The sequence below is a fragment of the Haliotis rubra genome, unplaced genomic scaffold, assembly GCF_003918875.1.
Source record: "Haliotis rubra isolate DU_JTF1 unplaced genomic scaffold, ASM391887v1 Scf603, whole genome shotgun sequence".
NCBI classification, from domain to species: Eukaryota; Metazoa; Mollusca; class Gastropoda; order Lepetellida; family Haliotidae; genus Haliotis; species Haliotis rubra.
The window spans coordinates 305,529-332,345 of NW_025767306.1; the positions used below are offsets into that span (position 1 = coordinate 305,529).

Here is a 26,817-nt window from a genome sequence, read left to right on the forward strand (position 1 = left end):
TTTCCTACATCTAATACACTGAACACTTGTTAATAAGGCATTATGCTATGTACAATGGATAAACAAATTATATATTTTTCTGTTAGCAAAATGACCATTACCTCTTGTTTTATTTCTTTGAATCTGTCAGTACAACTTACGGACATGCGTCATACACTGATGGATTAATAAAACCTACCAAAACAAATGTAACACTCCAACTGATAAGCTAACTATTTTCGTCTTGGATTCAGGCCATAGGACCAGTTTCTCATTGTAATTATTTACCCAAAAAATAAATTTGTCCTGTTTTGGTTCTTTCAAAAGTTCTTAAAGTTCACATGGAAGAATATGAAAGAAAAAATATTTTGAAAACCCCTGTAACATTACACATAATAATCTGTCTCCAAGCTGGTCCAGGAATGTTACATTACATGCATATTGTTATCAGTGAGATATCTGTCTCCATCTAATGCTTCTGGCTAATCCCTTGCTAATTAATTCCTTCCTCTAGTTCCCTGTACCTATCTCAGCTGGTACAAGTTTAAATATAGAGGAAGCAATGGTGAGACTTTGTATGTGTCACAGAGGAATGTGATTTTTTTGTTGGTTTGCAGATAAAGGCCATGCACAGCATCATACAGCTATATGATGGTCTGCAAGAAATAGTCCAATCTGTACCATACACTCAACTCACTGACATTGTTCATCAACCTATGCAACTGCAAAATGATGAAACACATTTTCTGATTCAACGAGCCTGATAGCCTGTCTTCCAAACCCGAGAGAATAAATGTGGGTCCTTGCTCAAGTCTAGAAAGGTTTAGTAAGTCTAGATTGCCTCGGTGATAGTAATGATTAGACAATGCTCCTAATGGATTTGTTTTTTGCAGATAAATATATTCTCAAATAAGATAACTCTATTTCTGGGACTATAAGTCAGCCTACAACCACCCCATCCAGTTAGATGCATCTTTAGATGAACATCACCAATTCGAACCAAATTTTCACAGGTTCTCTTGCATCTGAGCAGTATGTAGACAAAGGATGTGTTTTGTTTGCCACAAGACAAGGATCGATCTACAGCTGAAGACAGAAAGACTAGAAGACTCAACACATGCAATGGCATAGTCTGTCTCACAGTCCCTGAACCATATTATTTTCCCAACAGCCTAGCCCTCGCTGCAATGCCAAAGTCCTAAATGAAGCAAGTCTAGATTTCCCCAGGTTCTGAATCTCCTAACTCACTGGGGCTCCTTTACAATTTAAATGGGTTTATCAAAATTATATATATTCAGGGACTAAGCGATAGTCTAGATGTGAGTGGACAGCACCTATTTGTTATATGTAAAGCTACCAGACTGACTGAGTTTGGTTTTATCAAGACTTTGAAGGAGATTTTAGCAATATTCCAGCAATATCACAGTCAAGCATGTATCACGGGGACGTTAGTAAAATGTACCAGAAATGGGCTTCACTCATTGTACCCATGTGGGGATATGTCTACCAGAAACAGGCATTATGTTATATAGATCGATGACCAGAAGAAGCATGCAACTACATTCATGTACAGATCACTTGAAGCTAATTACTTTGAATGAATAATTAATTCATAACATCTGATAAAAAGCATTTACTGTCCGTGACCTTAGCCACTGGCCTCAAGTCTTTGTCGAAACTGTTGCAGCCATTAACAACAGCCTGAAGCCTTATTCTGAATAATGGTAGCTGTCAACTATTTAAATGATAATTGATCAAGTTCATTGTTGGTAGAGTCTCCGGCCACAACAAACATCACATGAAGGAAACAATGTATAACCTTATCAGAAGTAAATCCATATACACGCTACAGTGAAAACATTTAGTACACTTCATACAGATACAGAAATCATATTTTCCTACAAGACTGTCAAACCAAAACAATTTTGACACCAAATAACAAAATATTCAACTACAATAATGAATAGAAACACCCTGAACCAACATTCAAAATGTTTTCTTATCGAATCAAACTAATTGGTTAGCAAAATCTGTAACCATATCGTGAAACATGTGGCCTTAGGGTTGATCAGGATTTCTTGTTCTTTGAGCAGATAATTTCTTCTAAATCATAATTTTGTAATACCACAGTATTTATTGATTTGATAAAATGTCAGTCATATTGTCCAGTTCAGCAGACCACCACAGGGTCAGTCTACTAATCATAGCCATGTCACTCTATTCATAATCCGTGACACTTTCCCTGATTAGTAAAAAACACATAGAGACATGAATCTGAGGGAAGCCAGTTCTGTTTGTCAAACATCCCCTAGGCATGAACTTGATATCATTAAAATATGTTTATCCCAATCCTCCCAAGACATAAATACAACCTCCTTTGAGCATGTCAAAACAACAGGAGGGGTATTTTCATAAACCTAAGTTAAGTGTATTTTTTTATACTTACATCGTGTTAGCGATCACTATTAACGGAAACGGTTGCTTATTTCTCCAAGAAATAGCTGGGTAGAGATATTACTCATAAGCAGAGTTTGGTGAACATTTCCTTCGTAGCATTTGACAAGTGTATAATTCCCACAAGCAGTTGGCAAGATTATATTTATCGGTTCAGAGTATTAGACCGGATATGATATAATTATCCTCATATACCTGTCTACTGTATGATTTATGTTCAATAATCACAACACCTTTAAAGCATTATTTGAAGATACTCATATCAGTTTCTATACACAGTTATTTCTTTCCATTTGTTTTTTCCATTAAGCTGAATACAAATATGTTTATGTTCTACCATGACATCTGACCATATCTAGTCACTGTGGTTACCCTTAAATCCAGGAATAACACACTGTTGTCTTGTCTTTCAACTCTCATTACAAACTCTGGTCACTGGTAAAACAGAACTTCAGTTTGAGATGCCCTACATACAGCTCACAGAGAGTATTCAGAATGATTTTTTGTCCCTTTTAGTTCATTTTAACTTTTTACAGTGAACAGGTTCAAGAAAAGTTTTGGTTATAAAACATGTTTTTACATCCATATATCTTGTAACATAATGAATCTTATGTATTGCAATACAGGAGTTGTATTGCAATACAATACAATACTGTATCGCCATATCTGTGCATTACAACTTACCACTGTACTATAGCTGGTAACACTTCTGAAGAGAAAGGCGAAACTCATTCCTACCTTCCCAATACAGTCAAGTAGAATATTTCAGCTGTTATTATTTTACTTAATTAACGGTATTGTTTTACTGTATTAAATATTACTTCCCTACAAATCCTGACTACATATCTTCATTGTAATATGACTGCAATGTGTTTACAGGGCTACAGATAAGGGGCGTACAGGCTTAATGTACGCCTCAAAATCAATTAAGTACGACATAATATACGATTTCAAGCGTATCGTGTACGCACATAAATACCTTTGTACGTCTAACATTTAATTTCCGTGCGTATTGTGCAAATGGAAATCTATTTCGGATAAATACTTGTCAAGTTTCTTTTGCGAAACAGGATTTGACACATGAGGAAACCCCGACAGTAGGAATCCCTTGCGTTGCCATGCAACGATATGCGTCACTATTTTTCTATTGGCTAAAAACTACACTGTTCCTATTTATATCCAGTCGGACCTGACATTTCGCGCATCACACGGTCGCTCAGTTATTTCTCAAGCGTCTTCAAATACAAATACATGGTTGGAAATAGTGATCGATGAATCGTCCAGACAAACCACATCACCAACTCACACAAAAACATGTCAGTACTCCTTCAAAATTCTCAGTACACCTCCACTTGCAATATGATGTGTAAGTACACTCACACCCCCAAAAGTTATCTGGAGCCCTGTGTTTATGTTACAGAATCATAAAATGTCCATCTGATTGGTTCATCTTGGGGAGCAGACCAATCACGGTAGAGGTTTCAATCAATTCCCTCAACTGAACTGACAATAGGCTATCACTGTGATTAGTTTTGAAGCATGCTGTGGCTGGACCCTTGGTTTCGGCTGGGACTTTTTAAGGATATGTTTGTTATTTGCTCCAGCAGGAGTCCACAGTAGACTAACAGCTAGTCTCTGAAATGAACATATTTTAAGGGAATTTTTTTTAAAAATCAAAATAAAATACAATAAAAAGGAGACTTTCTTGAAACTGTGGAAATCTTGACTTGCCACACATTCTAGACTTGCTTGGGTTACATTGGGTATACTTGTTTCTGGGTCTGTTTGACAGACTAGAGTCCACAGATGCTTGGTTACAACTTCTAAAATGAGGTTGCAAAATGAATGAATCTGGATTGTTCAGACCATCTGGTCAGTCTCAGTTGCTTCGTATGAACATCACTGCTTGCTGGGGACCTTCTCTAAACTGGAAACCCCATGGACATGTTTATCACTTGATGTGTTGGTGCTGCAACTGTGATGTAATAGAAGCCATACAAACTCATGCCTTACTCATGAACACAGTGATTGTTCAACATAAATTTGATATCTTTGTTTTCAAACCTACAGAGCACTCAAGATCCAGAGAAAATTGGTCAAGGGTTGCAATTAAATGCAGAATATGGTGTTCACATGACCCTGGTACACCAATGTAGCGTTGAAGTGAGACTGCTTGAACTTGAAGAATCCTCTAAAGTTTCAGGGCAGGGTCTTCCCGGTGCAAAGTCATAAACAAGCACAACCAGCAGACAGCAACTGGACATAAAGAGCACCATACCACATAAACTTTGACAACCCAATTTGAGTTGATCTTTGACTCAGCACCATCTTTTCATGTTGAATGCTAAAAAAACAGACAGTCACTGCTGACCAATGAGTGTAAAGTGAATCACAAAGCACACAGCTACAACAAAACTCATACTTTGAAATGGACAATAAACTGAAACAATTATCTGCAAACATGACGATAAAGTCCCATTGAAATAAACTGTACATACTTTATGGCAGCAATTGCAGATCTTATCTTACCATGTGCACACTATTTCTGAATTATAATCATAGCAAATGTTTACTGAACTAATAAATGGTAAAACCTTTGACTTTGAAAATGAATGACTAATTGTAAGAGTCATATTCTCTGGTATGAGACTTACAAATTATATGCAATCTGAGACTTCCAACCGATAGTCTGAAATACAGACTTACATGGATCTGTTAATCCAGGACATATTCTTCAGAATAAAGTCTCCAATGCACATAAGCAGTAATGTTAAAAGCCAAATAGCACATCACAGCAAAAATATATAAATTTCAAATAGTATGTTCATGCTAGAAGACAAAAACGTTTACTGAAAAAAGACTGCTGATGTCACCTTCCCCTAATCACTTAACAACACTCTTGAAAATATATATGTCTATACTGTATCTAAGATGTTAAAATGTCAAGAACTGTCTGATGCTTCAGCCAGAACATATCACTCTTTCCAAACCGCCACAGTTCTATTTCTGTATTAATTGTCAAACATAACACACATTTCAGTAGAAACAATGAAACATTGCCACTATGACATCTACGTTATGTGGGTACAAAATCTGATTCTATTGGTATTTTATTGGGCTGTTCCATGGCTGGTGGTATCCGATTGCAGCATAAATATGTCTATCTGAACAATCTCTGGACTAAACCAACTCGCTGAGAAGCAGTAAAATATCTCAGTGACTTTCATTCAAATAGAAGGATACTCAAATATCAAATTCGTTGCTGTAAATCAATACAAATCAAACCCACAGATCACGTTTCCATTCACAAAGTCAAACCAATCATTAAACCAGCAATTGTAAATCCAGGAAACAATTGATGAACTGAGGGTAAATGTAACCATTGTTCACACAGTTGTAAATCATCGTAAAGCTGATAGCAGCTTTTCACTGGTACAATCACAAAAGTGGACTTACTTTATTTTCTTCCATGGAGTGTAATTACGAAACTAGTTGATGGACATTGACCACTTTAATCAGACTGTAATTGTCCAATTGTGTGGTTTATCAGCTTCTCTGGTTACAACAATTACAGAGATTGTGGAGAGTTTTTAAAGTTTTATATTACCTTTAGTGGACATGGTAAACAGTGTCCAAGCTGAGAGCAACCTCAGGCATTTCCAATCACAATATGGTTCTTGCTTTGTAGTATGGGGAAATGGTAATAAAAGTATTTATTACTGGATACCTGGGCCTAATGGAAGTCCAACAACTGACATACCTACAACAGGCACAGTGTTACAGTTGCCTGCCAAGTCCAGCATGACCAACTTGGGAATAGATAGAGTAGTTTGCATCAGAAACATATGCTATCCCTTTTTGTAGATGTGATATATTGCTAGTTGTTATTCTGTCTATCGATGAGAGTTTTTAAAATTAGCATATAACTGTATAATTGATCACGTGAAAATATGGCTGAAATACTGCCAATGTAACTTAAATTAAAACTCACTCACTCACTCACTTCACTGTAGATTCATTAATGGACTATCATGTGCTGAGCTTACTGGATCAAACACAATTTTCCTAGACTCAGACTTCGTACAGGAGCATATAATAACAAACTGTATCGAGAAACTTCACCTTTCTGATGCTCCACTGCATGGAATATATGCATTCAATACTGACCCAGTGTAAGGGCAGGAGTACAGAAGGATCGTGTTTCTCTTGTGAAAATTGCAGATGTAGATGGCATTAATTCTTGTCTGCATACCTAGCTGTTCTGGCTATATTATTTACACAGTCAACACTCTCAGCACAACATCAAGGAACATTATTGAGCAGAACTGTAAGGTTTCAATAAATCCATTCAAGTTCTTTTAGGCATGTACGGACATTATTTTTTCAAGACCATTTTCCAATACATATGTATGTAAGTAGTCTGTCTCACAGTCCCTGAACCATATTATTTTCTAGGGTTGGGTACCACGAAAATTTCAGTACCACGGTATACCAAGGTTTTTTGTTCATTGTACCACTGGTATTTACCACAGTCTTCGGTATTTACCACAAGTTAAAGTATAACAATGCTGCAGTAACTACTAACTAATGAATCCTGTCTAAAATCTCAGGGGGTTTTGGAAGTGTTTAATGATTTTGAATGAATCGGACCATGAAGTAATGTCATAACTATAATAACCAAGTATGAAAAATACAAAGTGTTTTAGACTTCTTTTTATTCTGTGAATTTCAGTCATCACAACAGGAAACTTCCACAAGGAGATGAAATCTGAAAATTTCAAAACTGAGCTCACTGCCAAGTTCAACAACTCAAACATTATGAACAAAATACACAAACTTGTTAATTCCAATAAGTCAACGACATTAAGATAACTTAACTTGACAATATCACAAAATTTCAAAACTGAACAACAAGTTAACAACAAATCTGTTAATCATCAATGCCATTGCCAGTACTTTTCGTTCGAGTATTTTCTTCATTCAATCTACATTGGATAGCGGCATTTTAAAGAATCCATATAAAGAAAAACTAGTGAGATCACAAATTTGCTAGCAAATATCTTTGAGAAGAGGAGAATAGTGTTTTATTTAACTAAAAAAGCGGCTCATGAAAAAAACACGGTTTACCGGTTAACCAGTAAAACCGGCCATCTCTATTATTTTCCCTACAGCCTAGCCCTCCCTGCAATGCTAAAGCCCTAAATGAAGCAAGTCTAGATTTTCCCAGATTCTGAATCTCTGGTCTCCCTGGGACCCGTGAAGGTCTGGGCTAGAATTGATCATCAGTAACCCATGCTTGTCGTAAGGGGCGACTAACGGGATCGGGTGGTCAGGCTCGCTGTCATCGGTTCCCAATTGCACAGATTGATGCTCATGCTGTTGATCACTGGATTGTCTGGTTGATTATTTACAGACTGCCGCCATTTAGCTGGAATATTGCTGAGTGCGACGCAAAACTGAACTCACTCACTCACTCACTGATCTCCCTGGGCTCCTTTTCAATTTAAATGGGTTTATTTGTTACAATCAAATTATATATTATTCAGAGACTAAGCATTAGTCTGGTATGTAAGCAGTAAGGTTAAAAAGCCAAATAGTACCTCACTCCATCAGTATAACTTCCTACTTCCTGGTTTCATTAAATGTAACTCTGCAGTCAAAGAAGATAAAAAGGAGAAAGAACTACTGCAAGAATAACAGAAAAAAGGGTTCAGAAAAAGAGGAACTGTATCTCCATATCTGTAACCCTAGGCATAAAAACAAACAGCTCTGGCAGGGTGTTGCCTCATGAAGTAGCCTCTGTTAAATTTGAAATGGCTGCTCACTGACAAGAAGCAAGACCACACGGAGATAATTACTGGACTCTCTGTGACTAAAGATCAGAAAGTCGTGTCACTGCTGCAAGATGTACAAGCACCGAGATGAGTTCGACTGTAGATAGGAATCAAGGACAACTTCTTCTGAGAAGCAATAAGTAAAGAGAGTCCAGGACGTTCTGTTTAATCACTGACGGGAGACCCTGTGTGCAATCTTAGCTAGCAGACACTCACTGCCGTAATGTGTTCCTAAGGAGTAATTCTAGGTTGCCGCAAACTTTCCCTACAGATTACACCACTCATATCAGACATTTCTGAAACATAAATCTTTGTTTTGAAAAATAATTGAGCTATAGCTATGCAAAGGAGCAAAAACATTTCACATGTATTTCGGCTTATAACATTTTAACTGAAACAAAAACTGTTTTAAAGCTTCCAACTAATCCCAATTTTGAAATCTAAGTAAGGCCCAAGGTGGCTCTTTGATAGTTTAGTTTTTCAGCTTAGGTTTTTTATTGCAACTGGCACTATCAATGACAAAGTAAACACAGAGATATAATAAATTGAGGGATCTCTTGCCATTCTCACTGTTTTTGTGAAAGATCAGTTATAACTGGGTGGACATGTGTGCGAACATGTAGAAAATTGATGTTAAATCAGTAGAATCATATCCACTGCAGTCTGACCGTCAACCCCCAAGGACCCTTACATTAGCTGGATCGCTATTCACATTGTAAATCTTTCATTTTGTCCCAAGTTTTTCTCGTGGACTTGAATACGCAGATATAGGTAACACCACAAAAACATGATCAGTGAAGTCATCCGAACCCACTTTAATGGTTACATCTGTTAGCATAAAAGAAAAAACCTATGTTGCCATAACAATACACAGATACCACTGGCATGGCATTTACATTCTGCAGCTTCAGCGTAAAGACCAAATGTCAGTCAGTTTATAAGTTCAGATACTATCACTCAATATCTTAAAGTATACATTACCAAAAATGTCTTAAAGGCTGAATCGTCTCTTAATATGCATCATTCTCTGTAGACAGCTGCATTAACATGTGCTTTCTACTACTACTCATAAATTATGACGACATATCAACACTTCCTACGGCCAGTCCTCACAGCACCCTCACTCACTCACTCTCACTCACTCACTCCAAGAGTTGACCAGCCTAGTAACCTCCCTAATACCCATCCAAAGTCATGACAAAGTTGTAAACAAGTTAGAGCTACTCCTTATAGCTCACACACTCACTCACTCCACGAAGATGCACCAGCCGAGTAACCTCCTTAGGTTGTCATAAATCGATGTTTACAGTGCACTCACTCACTCACTCCAGGAAGATGCACCCAGCCAGTAACCTCCCTAATACCCATCCCAAGTTATGACAAGGTTGTAAACGTGTTATTTCTCTATATCACTCTGATGGCCTGTCATAAATCCATGTTTTCAATTACGCTGATAGATTACTGAGTCTGTTAGGAAACAGTAAACCTTAACAAATAATTAACTCACCAACAAACAAGGGACAATGGCCCTTTCACACTCAACAACTTCCCCACTATTCTCCTTTCTCACCATAAACGGCCTCCTTATGGTACACTGTGACTGACTCAAGTGCGTTTACTCCCCAACAATAGTTCTGATAGTAAATTCACGAAACACAAAGGACATTTTCAATATGCCCTGAAAATAATGGGTTCAAAGAATACTCTTAAAGTTTATTGGTTTTTTAAATGTTTCAGTTCTTCTGTAATTTCTATTTCTAAGGGAGCGTGTGTACTTCTTAAGAATATAAAGTGTCCTCCACAGGTTTAATAGACTTAAGTTTAGACTCTGAATCTATAGGATTGTGTAGGAAAACAAATAATTCCTTTGAAACTGAAAAGGAGCCCTAGTGAGCTGGAAGATTCTAAACCTGAGAAACCTAGACTTGTTTCATTTAGGGTAGACTAATGCTTAGTCTCTGAATATATATAAGTTTTGATAGTAACAAACAAGCCCATTTAAATTGAAAAGGGGCCCCAGGGAGACCAGAGATTAAGAACCTGGAGAAATCTAGACTTGCTTCATTTAGAGCTTTAGCATTGCAGGAGGGCTAGACTGTAGGGAAAATAATATGGTTCAGGGACTGTGAGACAGACAAGGGCTATGAGTATTTGTTGCCTATACACAATATGTGATTCAATTCCTTGCACACAAAGTTTCAATTTGTGAAGCCCTAACCTTTACTCTAATACTGCATCAGAAAGCTTTCTGTCCCCTCAAGGAAGCACTTAGCACTAAGAATAAACACTCTATCTAATCAAACCTGACACTGTTCAATTGATAAAAAGTTGTAGATAGCTCTGATAAGATAACTATCACTTCATTTAGAACATAACTAAGTGTATTTGAGATATACAGTGTCCACTGTGGGCCAACCAGGCTACTGAAAGCAAACTTGCTCCAGGATTATACTGAATGGTAAGGCCAGCCCATGAATGTTTAGTAATTCTATACTTACAATAGGCAAGAGAAGGTAAGGGGACAGACTGACTGAGTTGGGTTGTACACCCCTTTTAGCAATATTCAAGCAATATCACAGCAGGAGACGTGCAAGTCTAAGAAAGCTACAAGTGCTCTATCACAGGGTTCTCTGTCAACTGATCAGAACAGACACTTCAAACCTGCCTCCCAGAACAGGTTTACCCAGACTATGTCATGATAAGATAGGACAAAATATTTATTGCATAGCATTCCATGAAGGAACAATGGCTATATTCTATAAACTACAAATATTAACACAGTAGGTACAAATATATAGAAATATACAGATACATTTCACATACTAATGATGTACAGTATAACGATTTCACAAATCATGTAGTATAATGACAGAGGTAATATGAGGAGACTATGGTCATTCACAGAATTAATTTAAAATTTTGAATATGATGACATATTTTGGGAATTGTTTCTGGACATCTGTTTGTGAAAATTGTTAGGAATTGTTCATTTTTTAGCAAATTCTTGATCATGATTAAAGATTGTTTGTAGAAGTGATTCTCTTTCTTTGCTATACTTTGAACAGGTTATTACATGGTGTTGCTCATCTTCAAATCTACACAAACTACCAGATTGCGATCAGAAACAACTACATTCCATGTAAGTGAGTGAGTGAATTTAGTTTTATGCTGCAGCCAATATCACGGCTGGTGACACCAGAAATGGGCTTCACACATTGTACCCATGTGAGGAATCGAACCCAGGTCTTCAGAGTGACGAGCGAACGCTTTAACCACAAGGCTACTCCACCTCCCCCATACCATGTAAGAGAGGGTGTAGTGTTTTATGTCACAATAAGCAACACTACACTAATGCCTCGTCTCTGAAAATGTAAATGTAATAGAAACAAGAAACTTCAACTGAAATTATCTCAATGAGATATGAATTCCAGCCTCTGCAGAAAATCTTTACTTGCTTCATTTAGGATTTAAAGATTACAATAAGGGATAGAGTGAGTGAGTGAGTTTAGTTTTACGCCGCCACTCAGCAATATTCCACCTATATGATGACGGTCTGTAAATAATCGGATCTGGACCAGACAATCCAGGGATCAACAGCATGAACATTGATCTACACAATTGGGATACTGAAGGAATGTAATATTGTTTAGTATTAGAGTAATATAAACAGGCTAGAACACCACCAGAAATTGCCTTCACACATTATACACTTTGGAAATCAAACATCTGTCTTTTGCATGATGAACCAATGCATTAGGAACGAGCCTATCAAGTGCCCCTTTCTTGGTTACCTGAGGAGTGAGGACCAATCAAATTTATCTACCTTCACACAAAAGGTTAAATCACAAAGTTCATAAACACATGGACTTCAGAAAACATTGTGAGGGCAAAAAGTAGGCAAAACTAGACACAGATACAACAAAATTTGAACTGAACATAAGCAACAATGTATACATAATTCAAGGAGGTAGCTATATATAATGATATACAAAGTACTCTCTAAACCTTTGAGAATCATCTCGTTTCCATTGTGTAACCAAACCCAAGAAATGTATCCTGGCTGCACAAGCATGCTTACATTATCAACAGAATCCAAGCCAGCCCCACATAGCAGGCCTCGCAGACAATACACACAGCCAACACACACTCCGCCCGCCTAGCCGGAATCACTGTCTGTCCCACGACTCTCATAAAAACCCACAATTCCTCATTCAAAAATGCCAAAGAAAGATGGTTTGGAACCCCTCATAGGATTTACACCAATATTCCTGCCTGTATGACTTGAATGAAATTCCACACCCATCCTCAAGGAGGCATTGCATAAAGACTGGCTGGTATTTGGACTGCGGAATTTAGGTCCAAGATAAACAATCAGAAATCATGGTATTTACCCATGATAAATAATCCTGGCAAAATGTCAGGGTAGTAAGGCTTTGACTGATGATGGTTATCAGTTCTGTAGAACAATAACGCTCCACTGTAACATTAGGAAACACAGAATCAATATGATAGTAACATAATATGAAATGTTAGTTGTTCGTGAACTAAAGATGACTAACTTCACATCAACTCTTCTCTGATGGTGAGTGTTAAATGTTTTAGAGTGTTCAACTTCAATATTCCATCCACTATGTACATAATTTTCTCTTTTTTTCTTATTCTTATTCAAACAACTAAAAAAATACATAGCATATATCAAAATGTTTTCTACGTTGGATATTTTACTGACTAAAAAAAGATGAATAAAAAGATGTAGTTTTTATAGATTATATATTTAATTAAACAGACAGTCCAAAACTTAACATAACCAAGAAGTCTTTTAACTGAATTACTTGTTTTGTACATCACTAGTACTTATACAAAATATGTAGAAAATACTAATCTGTGCGGAACAATACTTCATGACAATGACTAAATATATTTTGAGTCTTAATGATATAATTATAGCAAGTATTCCTGCAATTTGATGAGCATCTCCTAAGGAGAGTTTTATAGAAGTCATTACGAGTGATTGATGCAGCACCAGCACATGTCACTGCACCAGACACATAAACACATTAGGCCTGTGTGTAAATAAACACACCATGGGTGGTAACAAACCACAAATATTCCATATCCATGTTCCGTACTTCTTCAAGAGCACCATATCCATATGTATGTTACTGGTACTTTGTGATGCTTCAACAGGGGAGAATACAGCTTTTTGAGAAAGGAGGGTTCACACTTCATTTTCACCTGTTTTCACAAGAGTTTCAGTGGTCATTTAACAAACTTTCAGGATGGTTGGGGGGTGGGGGTGGGGGTTTTTTGGTTGGTGCGTACCCCTGCTCTCCCCAGGATCCGCCTATGTTCAAACTACTCTGAAACTTTCCAAATTCAACTGTTGTTAGAAATGTCTCACTCAAATGGGCTACAATAATATTATCTTGTTACACTGAGAAAAATACCCAAAGTCCATCATAGCCCACAATCCCTGTCTCCCAAGTTGGTGTTATAAAGGGGACACTGGGTTAGAGCAATATGAGCCATCTGCAGTGTAAATTGATGTTATAGAGAGGTCAGGTATGATACAGTTCTTATCAGCCCACTTTGTCTGATAAAGAGATTACATCACAATGAATGGATAACACAATGTTGTGTCATACAGACAAACATATAACATACAGTTCTTAACATCCTACTTTGTTTATCAAATGTGTTACATCAGATACAATCAATGTCTTAGAACCTGTTGTTATTAAGAGGGTTTAAGTAAAATTCAAGCACAACTGAAGATAGATACAATCTAGCACTGGGGAGGGGCTGTTGTTACAAAGAGGTTAAAAAGGCACAATCCATGTTTCCAACTCCCTGCTATAACGAGGGAGCTATACTAGACACATGCTCCATCCCCGCTGACAAGTGTATATATGCATGTGCATGCTGCCCCATCAACCACATGTAAACAAATGTGTTTTCTATCAAGCATTCAGACCCTTGAGCTGACCCTAGACCACGAGACTAATGGATGTCCAGTGCTGGCCAATTCTAGCCTTGTTCTGGATGAAGAATTTATCAGGTAATGACAGGCCAGCAAGCGCTCCCACACACTGGTCCATTTGCCTTGAAATGTCTACTTTATAAGTGACAGCTCCAATGAAGACAAATCCTTAGACAAACATAGCAAGACAAATTTTGACAATTTAAGAATTGATGACAACATTTCCACTTCTTTGGGACATGATGGGACATCACTTAGGTACTTGTGTTATGAAAGATGGAAATTGTATGCATTAAACCTAACCTGAATTTACAACATGATCACAAACAGCTTGAAGACATGGGTGGTGTTGTGCTAAACATACTCGTGGAAACGAACAAGGGAACACATGAAAGTACAAGTGTTCCTTTATGTATTTCCAGAATTTCACCCACAGTGCAATATATATACCTTGTGAAGAAACCTGGAAAAGAATAAAGGAACACTTGTACTTTCATGTGTTCCCTGATTCGTTTCCATGAGTATAGTTTGTTCAGATTATATGTGACAGGTTAAAATAACTTGAACAGGAAACATTACAAACAGGTTTATGACACTCAGGTCATGTCAGAAATCTTAAAACCAATGTACAAGGAATATCTTAGAACTCATTAATTAATAATATTGTGTTCATAAACATGTTTTGACTAGTTTTGAAAAAGACGTAATTTTACCTCAACATATTCAGTCTTTATTAAAACAGATTTAATCAATACTTTCAAAGAATTTGAATATTTTAAAACATTCTAAAACATTTCTATTCACAACTAAATAGACACTGAATTAATTATTAATGATGTTCTTAAGGTGGAGGGTCTCTGCTTCCTTCAATCTACAGAGGGAGTATTGACAGAATGCATTTGCCCTGAGCATGTTAACATGTAAGGGGTTAAAGTGTGCTATGTGCTAGTGTTATAACCAAAGACAACATGAGCTTCCCTACAAGTAGTGTAGAAGTTTTCATAGTGCGATCTCACATCCTGACACTGCTTTCCGCAAACAAGTTACATTTCAGTCCCAAATTCTTTCCATGCATTTCTGAAACCACCCAAAAAGTATTTTGAAAATAGGCGAATTCTCATGCAAGGACAGCGCAATTAGAATCTAGGTGTAAAACACTGACAAATTTTATGGCCCTCTTTCAGAACACAGCTATTTGACAATTCCAGATTGTAAATTTAACAGTCTGTGTGGCCTATTTTCCAGTTCAAACACTACAGCTTCAATTCTCTGCACCGCATGTGTGAAAGGTCGACCATTTTTTCTGACCCATTTTAGCTATCTTTGACAGCCATCTTTGATATGTTCACCTCTCCTCGCTAACACTGACCCCTCTCCCCATCTGGCAACACAGTACTACCATGGGCAATGTTGGCAGCAGAGTGGCAGTCAAGCAACATCAACTTTGCTGGACACTATTTGTCCCAATGCAAATTAAACTTCCCAAAATCATTTTCTTCATTTAAAGCTGGTGTAATATCTTTATTGGTTTTACAATAAACGTACATGTAAAAAAATAAAATATATTTTTTATCGTGTCAGCACTCTTGATCCATTGCTAAGTCATCAGGAGAGGTCAGTGGGTGGTCAAAATATGCTGTCTTGGGTTCCATGTAATTAGACTTTTAATCAAATAACGCACAAAATGAATTTAGCTGCATGATAGAAATCAATATTTTTCTTAAAATACACACAAAATATTATTTAGCATCAAAATTAACATTTAATTATCTTTTAAAGAATTCAAGGCATCAGGATGTCAGGAATTAATACTTTTATGAATACTCTAACATTTTACATCTGAAATAGTCTCATATTAGAACCTATTAAATCAGTTCAACACAATCTTCTCGATAGAAATCTGCATAAGCAGTTCCGAATCCCATTTGTCTGTAATGGCTTTCTGTAGCTCTTTAATATGGATGAAATAAACTTGGCAGTGCATACAGTAAACAGATTCACAAACACGATACTAATAATACTATATAATCCCTCAATATCCCAGCTTAATTTCCGCTCCAGTTTCAACGGCACAAACACCTTGCAGAACATCAGAACATGACAAGCAGACAAAAACTATTATTTTGGTTTAATTTTTCATGAGTAATTACCAACAACTAGCGATAAGTTCACCAGGCGACAATCGATTGATCAAATCCTCTGGTCTGGTTTTAGCCTAAACACTGCCAGTTTATAGGATGCGAGACAACACTTCAACTTATCAATGAATTATACCACTGCATAACACGCATGCATTTGCATTCAGCCCTGTGCTCGTCCCAACTCAAGTTATCACATTTTTCACTGTTGCTTGCAAGATACAAAGCTGTACACAAAGCTTCAGTTTATTTAATCTTAATTAAAATCTTGAATAAAATCTTTATTAGTCTTACATGCTTATAACAAAATACATTTTAGGTTGTTTTGAACATTATGCTATTAAATCCTAAAATCAATGCTGGATCAAAAATGAGCATGTTGATCCTATTCCTAAGGCAGAACTGAAAGGTAGGTGGGTGAAGGAGCCATGAGGTAGAGAAAGGCTGATTTGGGCTGCTGTGTGTGGCTGCATATATCATCAATTAACCCAAAATTTGTGATGTTACTGGTTCCCTTCTATACCAAATACACCCAGTGGACATACCGTATGCACCCTACTTGGTTTGAACTATTCCGTGAATTTATCAGTCCTACAATACTGAGGATTTAAGTAAACTTCAAACTTGCAGTGATTGAGTGGCATTCTGATTAATTGTCTTAATCAATGTCCATTCAGTTGACCTCCATGATTGATTTGTTCATCAGGGATTCTGATTTTTATTTGTTTTATCTGACCACATATTTGCCTAAAAATGATGCTCCATTGTGATTTATCAAGCTATTTACAACGCTACCAAATATTGATTTCTGTGTTCATAAGCTCACTATCAGTGATATACAGAGGCATTCTCACAGGCAAATCTCAGTCCCCAAGCCTTCAGCAAATGTTGGTCAAACTTCCCAGAACTGAAATTTAAAAAACTCCAAACTCATAACTTAAACCAATGTTTTTATCTTTGCAAAACTCCCTGATTTTCACTTTCCGAATGAGTTTCAATAATTAGCCTTACATAATTACACTGACTGTAATAATAAAATAATAAAATTTAATATTTTAAGAGCTATACATATATTTCTAATTTCACACTGATAGCTGACAAGTAAAACAGACAAACTAAGTGTATGCATACGCTAACCTAGACTAACAACTAGTCTCTGAAATGAACATATTTTACAGAAAAAAACTCATAGTAAAAAAAATAAAATATCATGAAAAGGAGCCCTGAGACTTCCTTCATTTTCTGTGGAAATCTAGACTTGCCACATTTTCTAGACTTGCGTGGGATTTCTTGGATATATTTGCTTCAGGGTCTGTATGACAGACTACCCCTAACCCTACATTTCTAAAACCTGTCCCATCATTATTATAGCTAACAACACTTGACTTGTGAGTCTGTACTGGGTCGGGAGAAGTGGATGGTTGTATTTGTCGGGTAGGTAAGAAGTAGGAAGGTTGATAGCATTAAAGATTAACCCTTCTACCTCCAGTGTCGTTTATCTTATCAGTAGTAATGAATCTTCCATCGACACACAGGATCATAATACCTTGGTGCCCACATTCCACGTCCCTCCCCACCTGGCTGAAGGGTCGGCATACTAACTGTCACTTACTGAGTAGTCAAATATTTATCAAGGAGTGCATTAGGGGAATACCTTACTGAGTGAAAAATGACACTACCATATCCAGTGATTGCCCAGATATATAAGTATGTGTGACTCCACACAACATAGGCCCCATCTGTCAACTGTTTTTTTTGTTTCGTTTTCTGTTAAAGCAGTGACAGCTTAATTCCATCCTGATGAGTGAGCGAGTATGGTTTTACGCCGCTTTTAGCAATATTCCAGCAATATTAAGGTTGGGGACACCAGAAATGGGCTTCACACATTGTACCCATGTGGGGAATTGAACCCGGGTCTCCAGCGTGACGAGCGAACGCTTTAACCACTAGGCTACGCAACTGAACTCCATCTTGATCAAGTACCTGGTGCACACAATACTAACAATGATTCATTGAAAATTAATATCTGAACAACATTGACTGTTACATTTACATGTAAAACAGCTGCCATGACATAGGTTCTGTTGAAGAGTGAGTGAGTTAAGTTTTACGCTGCACTCAGCAATATTCCAGCTATATGGCGGCGGTCTGTAAATAATTGAGTCTGGACAAGACAATCCGGTGATCAACAGCATGAGCATCGATCTGCGCAATTGGGAACCGATGACATGTGTCAACCAAGTCAGCGAGCCTGACCACCCGATCCCGTTAGTCGCCTCTTACGACAAGCATGGGTCACTGAAGATCAATTCTAAACCAGATCTTCACAGGTCGCTCTATTGAAGAGGTGATAATAACATTTGGAAGAGCACTAGTTATAAAACAGTTTGCTTGTTTTTTATCATTACTGAATTATAAACTCTTACAATCAACCCTTCTTTATCAATGACATGCTCAATGTCCAGTTTCCTTTTCTACAAATCTGCAATGCATAGCAGATTCAAAATATGTCCAACCAGTCTAAACTACATTTACTGAAATTTAGTGAATACAACCTGTTTTCTTTGTGTTGATACCTTGCGAATAAAAAAGCCAAATATCTTCACAAGAATGTAGAGGTAAGCATCCACAAGCGTTACACACTGACATTCTGTAGAAACTACTTAACTTTTATTTTATCACATTCTTGCTTTGATAAATTGCACAATTAAACAGATACAAGTTAAAAATGTATACAAAATTAACTTTTCAAATAATAACCAACCAAATATGCATAGAACATAGTCTCTAAGCAAGCATAATGTGAATATAATGGACAAAATGTTTCAGAAATAATACATATTCATTGTAGTGAACAAATAGTAACCATCCAGTACCTCACTCCAACACTAATTGATACAACCAAAATCAGTCATGGCAAATAAAAATATCTTCATTGAGCTACACAAACTTGCAATTCTTATTTCATTTCGAACAACACACACCACTTGGTCGGTAGACTAGCAGTTAACTCTGAAATGAACATATTTTACAGAAAAATAGTTTTTAAATTAAAATAAAAAAGGGAGCCCAGAGATTTCTTCATTTCCAGGGCTTGAAACTGTGGTTTTAGATTTGCATGAGCTACATTGGGTATATTTGTTTCAGGTTCTGTATGACAGACTACTTGGTCAACTAACCCGCGTATATGATACTATGGAAGTTATTGACACACAGCAACACAGTCGGTGTACAGGAATGACAGTGTCCTTCTATTATCATGCAGATGGCAACAGATGATAGATAATGATAAGTGCAGTCAGATATGTCAATATGATAACTATGACACACGACTTTCATGTATCGCCTAGAGAATAATACACATACAGGGTCACCTTTGTCCAGTAATGTTAACATCAATGAGGCTTGTCTCTTAGGGGCCATCAACTCCTAATGATGCAGATGACCAACAGGCTCAGGGACCATTATCATTAACGTGAGACAGGTGCTTCCTTTGTAACAGACACATACTGATACCAAATAAAATACTCAAATACTTGTTTTTATTTAAGTTGAATACATTCTCTCTACTGGCTTATAATCACTGTCTTATTCTATGTTTTTTTCATGTATTAAATTTAAAGAAATTACTTTGCAAGTCGAAGCACAAAATCTTCATATGACATACATCAGTTTTTAGTAAGCATGCACCTTTTACAGTAATTTGCTCAGTTAGAAGTTAATAAAAAAAGTTATGGTTTTAAGAGCCGAGCCAAAATGTTTTATTGACATTTTTATCAAATCCATGCCAAACAGAAATTTTACACAGCATTCTAAGAAGGTTTTTTTATGTTATATCTGTAAAAAATGCACCCACTGGCAGCCATCATTTACTTCCAGGCTTTGCAAATGGAGCTTATTCCAACACTTTGTGATATAGACATGCTTTATGGAAGCCAAACACACTGCTGTTTCACCCATCACAAAGGGGCATCATTCATCACGGACACGTCCGACAGTTATCTACTTTCCCGGTGAAGTAATCAAGCTTATTTTTCATGAACAGGCCTGATTTCTTTACTGTAAGTTATGATTAATATTTCAGGCAAAACACTATCTAATATCACTAAATGTTGAAGAATATTAAACATTGTTATTACCCATTACAAACTACTGCTTCTGAATGCCATAAATATTATTACATAGTTCAACATTATGGCCACTGTATAACAATAGTATTACAATAGTAATATATGTTTTAGAAGTTTATTCAGTGTTGTCAATAAAAACAAAAACATACCAGTAACAAGTATTGATCAAGGATTCTTAATTAAACCTTTTGAAGGCAAACAGGGAGAAAATTGTAATTTTACTCAAAATTTGAATTGTAATTCATATATTCTTGAAATTTTGTGGTAATTTAACACTGCCATCAATTGAATATTATAAAAGTAAGCATTAAAACTCCTATACACGTGTGTACCTGAGTGAAACATTGGTCACTTCTACACAAATCAAAAGATAGAGAAACTTAACTATTGCCAAATGAATTGGGAGAAAATTCATTCAAATTAGAGAGGTTCTATTGACATTGGCTGCAGATTTGGGTTCAAGTATGGACTTCCGACTATGTAAGATATATCCGTGATATCATAACTCATCTCCTTTCCTCAAGGCTTCAGACACATCACAAATTGAAATAATACCAGTCAAATTCCCAAACTGCACTGATCACTTGAACTGGGTTGAGGTTAATAAAATACCATCTACACTGAATAACTAGTGTTTACCACAAATATCTACAGATCTTGTGTGACATGGCAGCCAGGCAACTAAGTGTAAGGAGAGAACTGAGATTAACTTGGTTGTCTTCTAAGCTCAAAAGATAAATAATTTACTCACTAATTCTATCTTCAGACAGGTTTGGATTAAACTTATCAAGGTGTGTTTCCCTCAAAGGGATATAAATAACCTTTTACATCAAGATTTTAAAAATACATTGCTCAATCCATCAAACAAACCTGTGCATCTAACATGTAAACTTTAGAGATGTGATTATTCTAGTCAAGGCAGTTCCTCAGCTCCTCATTTGGCAAATAGTTTTATATCAGTATCACTTTCAATAGTCAGCAAAACAATGTGTTACTTTTTTATAATTTGTCTTCTTTTAGTTAGCATAACACTATATCCTGAGAAACATAGATTCATCTGAATTTTTCAGACTGTACCTACCATCATTGAATGCAAGTAAACATATACATGTACCAGGAAACCTGCAACATATACCTGCATCAAGTGTGTGGAATATATGTTTCTTATCACCGCAAAACCAACCTAATTATCAAACTGAAAGTCTATTCAACAGTAAAGGATATATTTCAGAGGAGGGAAATGTGTATTAAAAAACAACTAAGGAAGTAGAGGAGAACAAAACATTGTGTATTGTAAAAGGATTTCCTAGGCTACATATCCGTCTGCATGGTTCACTATAGTACAGGATCTGTTGTGCGTGATTCAGTGAAGCTGATGGATCTCACAAGGCCAGGCTGGTACACCTGACTCTTCCTACAGCTTGTTATCTCACCATGACTCTGCTCATTAACGTGGGTGGACTCCTAATTGGATTAAGCTGATTGGATTAATTAAGGGTAATGGATGGTTAGGTAATACAGTTAGGATAACAATAGGCCAATAACTGTAGTAATTGTGGGGTTTGTTTATTGACGATGATCTAGTTGATGTGAGGTTTACATCTCAATTCAATAGTATTTGTCTTGCAAATTGTTGGGTTTTTTTTCGTCTGCTGATGACCTTATCACGACACAACCACCGCTTATTTGATGTACTGTAATTGATTGAATAATAGACACTATAAACTTGAATATAATCAAAGAAGTTTTACAACACTGAATATAGAGTGATGTTGAGCCAATCATGGATATATTGTATGTTGTGACTGTGTTAAAAATGGTATCTTTTGATACGTTATGTTACGGTTGCATTACCATTGAGCTGACGATAATGAACCTTCACAAAGGTCGTCTATAAATATCGAGAGCCCCCCTCCAGACAGCAGAACTGGAGGTGTCATCAAGTAAAACTGTCAAAGTTATAAGCAATGTGGAAATACAATATGCAAGTGTGTGCTTGGCATTAATGTGTTCTATTCTTAAAACACAAAACGTTCACTCACCTAATCTGACCCTTGCATCATCGAGGCGAGCCACTTCACTCAGCAAGTGAAGACAACCAAAGATCGCTGTCAAAGAGACAGCTAGCAACACTCCTGCTACATGTCTCGTCTGCATCACTCTCACAAGCCGGGGTAACATCACAGCTAACCCTATCTACACGTCATTCATTCATCTGGAGAGAAAGAAGTGTCAAAGATCCCCACTCTCCAAAAACATCACATCATGAAGCGCACGTTGTCAGACACCCAACTCCGATTTGACAGCCGGTCTGGAGTAAATTTACAGAAACACGGTCAATCGTATGCTTGTCCAGCGTGAACGGACACTTCCTGAGAATGTAAAAACACCAAACTGTATCTTCAGCCTTAATATCCAACCAGAACCGCAAGGGTAAGTTAATTTACAACTTGACAAAGCCCGCTTGAATGTTTACTAAACAGTAAGTCCATCTGCTTCCTGGCTTTACGCATGCGCTCTTCAAAGAGTGCTTCCCTATTGACTATTTATGTTCGCGTCATGGGCAGAGAACGGCTTTCTAGTGGCTATTGATTATCTGCGTCTGTACAGACCCGCCTATCACTAGGTGTTCACGGCGTAGGGTGAATGCACCACTTCGGGATATTTATCAGTATTGGACAATGGTGATAAGTCAAAAAGACTCAGTGGAAGACCATTAGGCATCAGTCATACTTCGGTTTACGGAATTCAAGGAATGACGGTTCAGATGCGGGATTGAAAAAAAAATCCAGAGGTGTTCACGATACTCATTAACACGTAAGGTGTGTGAACAGCGGGGATTCACACCCTCTGCACACCCCCTCTGGATCTGCAAGTGACCGTTCCAGGTCATAGTGGCGTATATAAGTGGGTGAGTGAGTGAGTTTAGTTTTACGCCGCTTTTAGCAATATACCAGCAATGTCACGGCGGGGGACACCAGAAATGGACTTCACACATTGTACCCATGTGGGAAATCGTACCCAGGCCTTCTGCGTTCGAATCTAGACGAGACTTTCCAGTGATTGACATCAAGCATGCATCATGAGCATCGAGCTACGTATTTGGGATAACATGACATGCATCAACCAAGTCAGCGAGCCCGACCACCCAAATACGACTAGTCGCCCCTTACGACAAGCGTGAGTTGCTGAAGATCATTTCCATTCAGGGTCGTCGAGGGTTAAACTGTAACTCTAAATCATTTCTCCACTTAAACAGAACATTGTGCAATATGATGACTTGTTGACATACATCTCATTATGTCCAACATTATTACCATATGTTTAGTTAAATATTAAACTCCCCTTAAATTTAAATTTAAACTTAAACTGAAAATTAAATGTTGAATCAGCACTCACCCACGTGCAAAATGACGTGAATCAAGTTCATCGGAGTAGCAGTGCAAGTTGATATCAGTGGAATACTAGGCTAATACGCATCTGATATTTTTTTGACAGAACACAAGTGCAAATAATGTAATAAATGTTTTACACTGCCAAACGGTTTAAAGAGGCATATGGCAGTGTGCGAAATAGTGCTGGTCAGTCGGGCTATCTATGCCTGAGAGGTACTTGCCCCAAAATAATCAATAGCCCGAAATGTGAATGTAGACACGTGTTTCTTCATTAAGCTGCTAATATGATGAACATTTTTATCAGGTCACAATCTTGCATGATTTAAAAGTGTATTATAACTTAACAAGTCGGAGAGAGTGATATATTTACAAAATGACTGTGGAGATTTACAGGCCCGACTGGATTTTTACTAGCCACGGGCTAGCGGGCCAGTGGCTATTCCGCACACTGGTATGTGGTAGATTAGACTAACAGCTATGTCTCTGAAATGAACATATTTTACTGAAAAAAGTTCATAGTAAAAAAAAATATATGTAATGAAAAGGAACCCTGAGACTGAGGAAATCTAGACTTGCCACATTTTCTAGACTTGCGTGGGCTTTCATGGATATATTTGCTTCAGGGTCTGTACGACAGACTAGTGGTAGATGTAAACATATGAAACTGACAAATGGTATAACGGGATAGTGTTACACACACACACACACACACACACACACACACACACACACACACACACACACACACACACACACACACACACACACACACACACACACACACACACACACACACATACATACTCTTCAATATAACTTCATTTAACTTTTAAATTATCTATAGAAACATAAATTTGAAGATTTGATACGCACCTATGTTAATTAGTAATAGAATTATCTACTAACTCTTTTGTGTTCCCAATTTCCCAATTTCGATATGGAATAACTTTTGTCGGGGCCCGTGCACCCTGGTTGAGATCCGCAATGGAAGTGACCACCTCGCGCCGATGACGTCAACGCTACGTCATGTCCGTTATATAACGTGCTATCCTTTAGCCGCCTTAAAATTTTGCTTCCGAAACAAACAAACCCACGTGGTTTTCGTATAAAAAAATTAAATATAAAATTATATTTAACATTTAAACACTATCAATGATAAATAGAGTCCAAAGCAGCTAGCTACATTCCACACAAAATCAGCTTTAGAAGAAAATCAGACAATTGAGATACTTATAGTGTGGTAATAGATTTCAGCGACTATATATGTGACGTTGTTTATTTATTATGTACCCTGTATCCTGGTTGTCTGTGACAGTATGTCTGCATGACTATCGCGACCCTACACACCCTCTCCCGATTGGAACAGAGTTCTAATTTACATTTGTTGTAAAATTCCCAAAGTTCCTTTCGATAGTGACACTTGATGGAGATAGGTTAATGTTTGCATAAGAAACCACACACATTGTCCAAATAAAGTTACGAAGTTAACCTTTACGTAGAACGACACTCCCTTAAAGACATGCATTTCCATTCGAAATTTGTGTTGTCCTCAACTATTGGGTCAGTTTACATAATCGATTTCCGGGGCACGCAATCGGTATTTTGTGCTATTTACACTATATACTGCATATTCATCAAGTATTGATTAAACTCCCCTAATGTTTTTCTTTATTCCACGTTTACCCACAAGAAGATCGGTCGCATGAACACTATACATGGCGACCAGTTCTATCACCGCAATCGATTCCTCTGGTCGAAGTTGCGCGTATCTGAAGTTAGTAACATTAGTTGTGGGGCGAGTACTATCTCTGAATTGCCGCAACCTGAACTTCCGCCGGGGCGGATTTCGGTTAATTATACGAATTGGAGGAAACGACGAGGCAACCTTGAAATTCTTCAGACCTCCGCTGTATCTGAATGGCTCGAATGACCTTAGATAATTATGAATGACTCTTATTCATTTTGTGTAAACATCAATCAACGTAAATAGCCACATTTAATCTGTCTGTCGTTCTACGGATAATGAATTTCATACGCTTTTTATATGGCCCCTAATGAGAGCGTATACTTATTAAAGAGCAATGTTATATCACAGGTACCCGTCACCAATAATATGTATATCAGCTATTGCTGCAAACATAATTTGATCTGAAGAAACTATCATGTTTCAACAGCATTCATTGTATGTATATTTGAAACTGCCTATCACGTGTCAAATTTACTTCAGTACGAACTCTCTCCAATCTGGTTATGAAAGGTAAGTGTAATTTGCAAAAATGGCGCCCTCAAGTACCGGGTGTCAATACACTATCTTCATATATCATTTCTGATTAGAAGTCATACAATATTTTGCACGTCAGCTTTTGTTCCGGGTAAAGGGATCTGTGATTGACGTGGTTTAGACAAGATATTACTCGATATGTTGTTAGGTTTGTCTAAGGGCATACCGTGCTGTGTTTCTACCCTGGATCTGTAAGGTTTTGTTTACAGGGTGATAAACGCCATATTCAGGCTGTACAAGATAAATGGCGGCGGCGTGGACCAATGATTGATAAAGTGAGCAACGGCCGACGTCTTACGATGAAACACACTTACCGCCAATCGATTTAGTCGCCTGTTAGATTAGAATCTACTACATTTTACAAGACACCCCCAAGGAGCAGAGTGCAAGCATAATTGTCACACACATAGTCATGCACGCACGCGCACGCGCACGCATGCTCACAGACATGGATATACAAACACGTACGTACATATGCACAAAGAACAACGGAAGTGTGTCCATGCATGTACGTAGGTATTTTCTTATATATACGTACATAATACATACACAGACTCACACAGGCACCCACGTGCACACATATACATACATACACGCATAATACATACAGCGCACGCACGCACACA

At 37.3% G+C, this 26,817-nt stretch overlaps 1 protein-coding gene across 2 annotated transcripts in view; it reads right to left on the reverse strand.

Annotated features, from left to right (window-relative positions):
• Positions 1 to 23,025, reverse strand: part of LOC124255612 (heparan sulfate 2-O-sulfotransferase 1-like) — a 238,312-nt gene extending 215,287 nt beyond the window's left edge. For both annotated transcript variants that reach the window (XR_006892707.1, XM_046689502.1), the window contains exon 1: positions 22,558 to 23,025. Coding sequence is in view for 1 of the 2 variants with exons in the window: in XM_046689502.1 (XP_046545458.1) it covers positions 22,558 to 22,696 (139 nt within the window). In the remaining variant the exon portion in view is untranslated. The remainder of the gene's footprint in view (positions 1 to 22,557) is intronic.
• Positions 23,026 to 26,817: the final 3,792 nt, after the last annotated feature.